Source organism: Ogataea haglerorum, assembly GCF_019207285.1.
Source record: "Ogataea haglerorum isolate 81-453-3 chromosome Unknown 81-453-3_NODE_43_length_1187_cov_208.252252, whole genome shotgun sequence".
Lineage (NCBI taxonomy): Eukaryota > Fungi > Ascomycota > Pichiomycetes > Pichiales > Pichiaceae > Ogataea > Ogataea haglerorum.
In genome coordinates this window covers 1-1,187 of record NW_025065187.1, presented here as the reverse complement: position 1 = coordinate 1,187, position 1,187 = coordinate 1, and the positions used below count along the sequence as shown (strand labels likewise).

The window sequence follows — 1,187 nt, the reverse complement described above, 5'->3', positions numbered from 1 at the left end:
GTTTGTCTCATATCTCTGACGGCAAATCTTCCCAATGGTGGGTACTCAGTGAAGGTCTCAACACACATTGGCTTAGATGGGATCATCTTAACAATAGCAGCGTCACCAGACTTGACAAACTTAGGGTTCTCCTCGATCTTCTTACCGGTTCTTCTGTCGATCTTCTCAAGCAATTGGTCGAATCTGCAGGCAATGTGGGCAGTGTGACAGTCCAAAACTGGAGAGTAACCAGCAGAGATCTGACCTGGGTGGTTCAAGATGATGACTTGAGCGTTGAAGGAAGCACATCCCTGAGGTGGGTCGTTCTTGGAGTCACCGCAGACGTTACCTCTTCTGATTTCCTTGACGGAAACATTCTTGACGTTGAATCCGACGTTGTCACCTGGAAGACCCTCAGCAAGCTGCTCGTGGTGCATCTCGACAGACTTGACCTCGGTAGTAACACCAGCTGGGGCGAAAGTAACGACCATACCAGCCTTGATGACACCAGTCTCAACTCTACCGACTGGAACAGTACCAATACCACCGATCTTGTAGACATCTTGCAATGGCAATCTCAGTGGCTTGTCAGATGGTCTGGCAGGTGGCTCAATGGCGTCAATGGCCTCAAGAAGAGTCTTACCCTTGACGACACCGGACTTGGTCTCCTTTTGCCATCCCTTGTACCATGGGCAGTTAGAAGAAGGCTCAATCATGTTGTCACCGTTCCAACCAGAGATTGGGACGAATGGGACAGTCTTAGGGTTGTAACCAACCTTCTTGATGAAGTTGGAGGTTTCCTTGACGATTTCCTCGAATCTGGCCTCGGACCATTGGACAGAGTCCATCTTGTTGACAGCAACAATAAGTTGTCTAACACCAAGGGTGAAAGCCAACAAAGCGTGCTCTCTGGTTTGACCGTCCTTGGAGATACCAGCCTCGAACTCACCGGTACCACCAGCAATGATCAAAATAGCACAGTCAGCCTGGGAAGTACCAGTAATCATGTTCTTGATGAAATCTCTGTGACCTGGAGCATCAATAACAGTGACGTGATACTTTGGAGTCTCGAACTTCCACAGAGCGATATCGATGGTGATACCTCTTTCTCTCTCAGCCTTCAACTTGTCCAAAACCCAAGCGTACTTGAAGGAACCCTTACCAAGCTCGGCAGCTTCCTTTTCAAACTTCTCGATGGTTCTCTTGTC

The 1,187-nt window shown here is 48.7% G+C and overlaps 1 protein-coding gene across 1 annotated transcript; it reads right to left on the bottom strand.

Moving 5' to 3' along the window:
* Positions 1-986, bottom strand: KL911_005403 (uncharacterized protein; the record flags this gene model as incomplete). The annotated part of the gene is made up of 1 exon (XM_043200799.1): positions 1-986. A coding segment is annotated over one exon (986 nt), but the record flags the coding sequence as incomplete, so codon positions are not given.
* Positions 987-1,187: the final 201 nt, after the last annotated feature.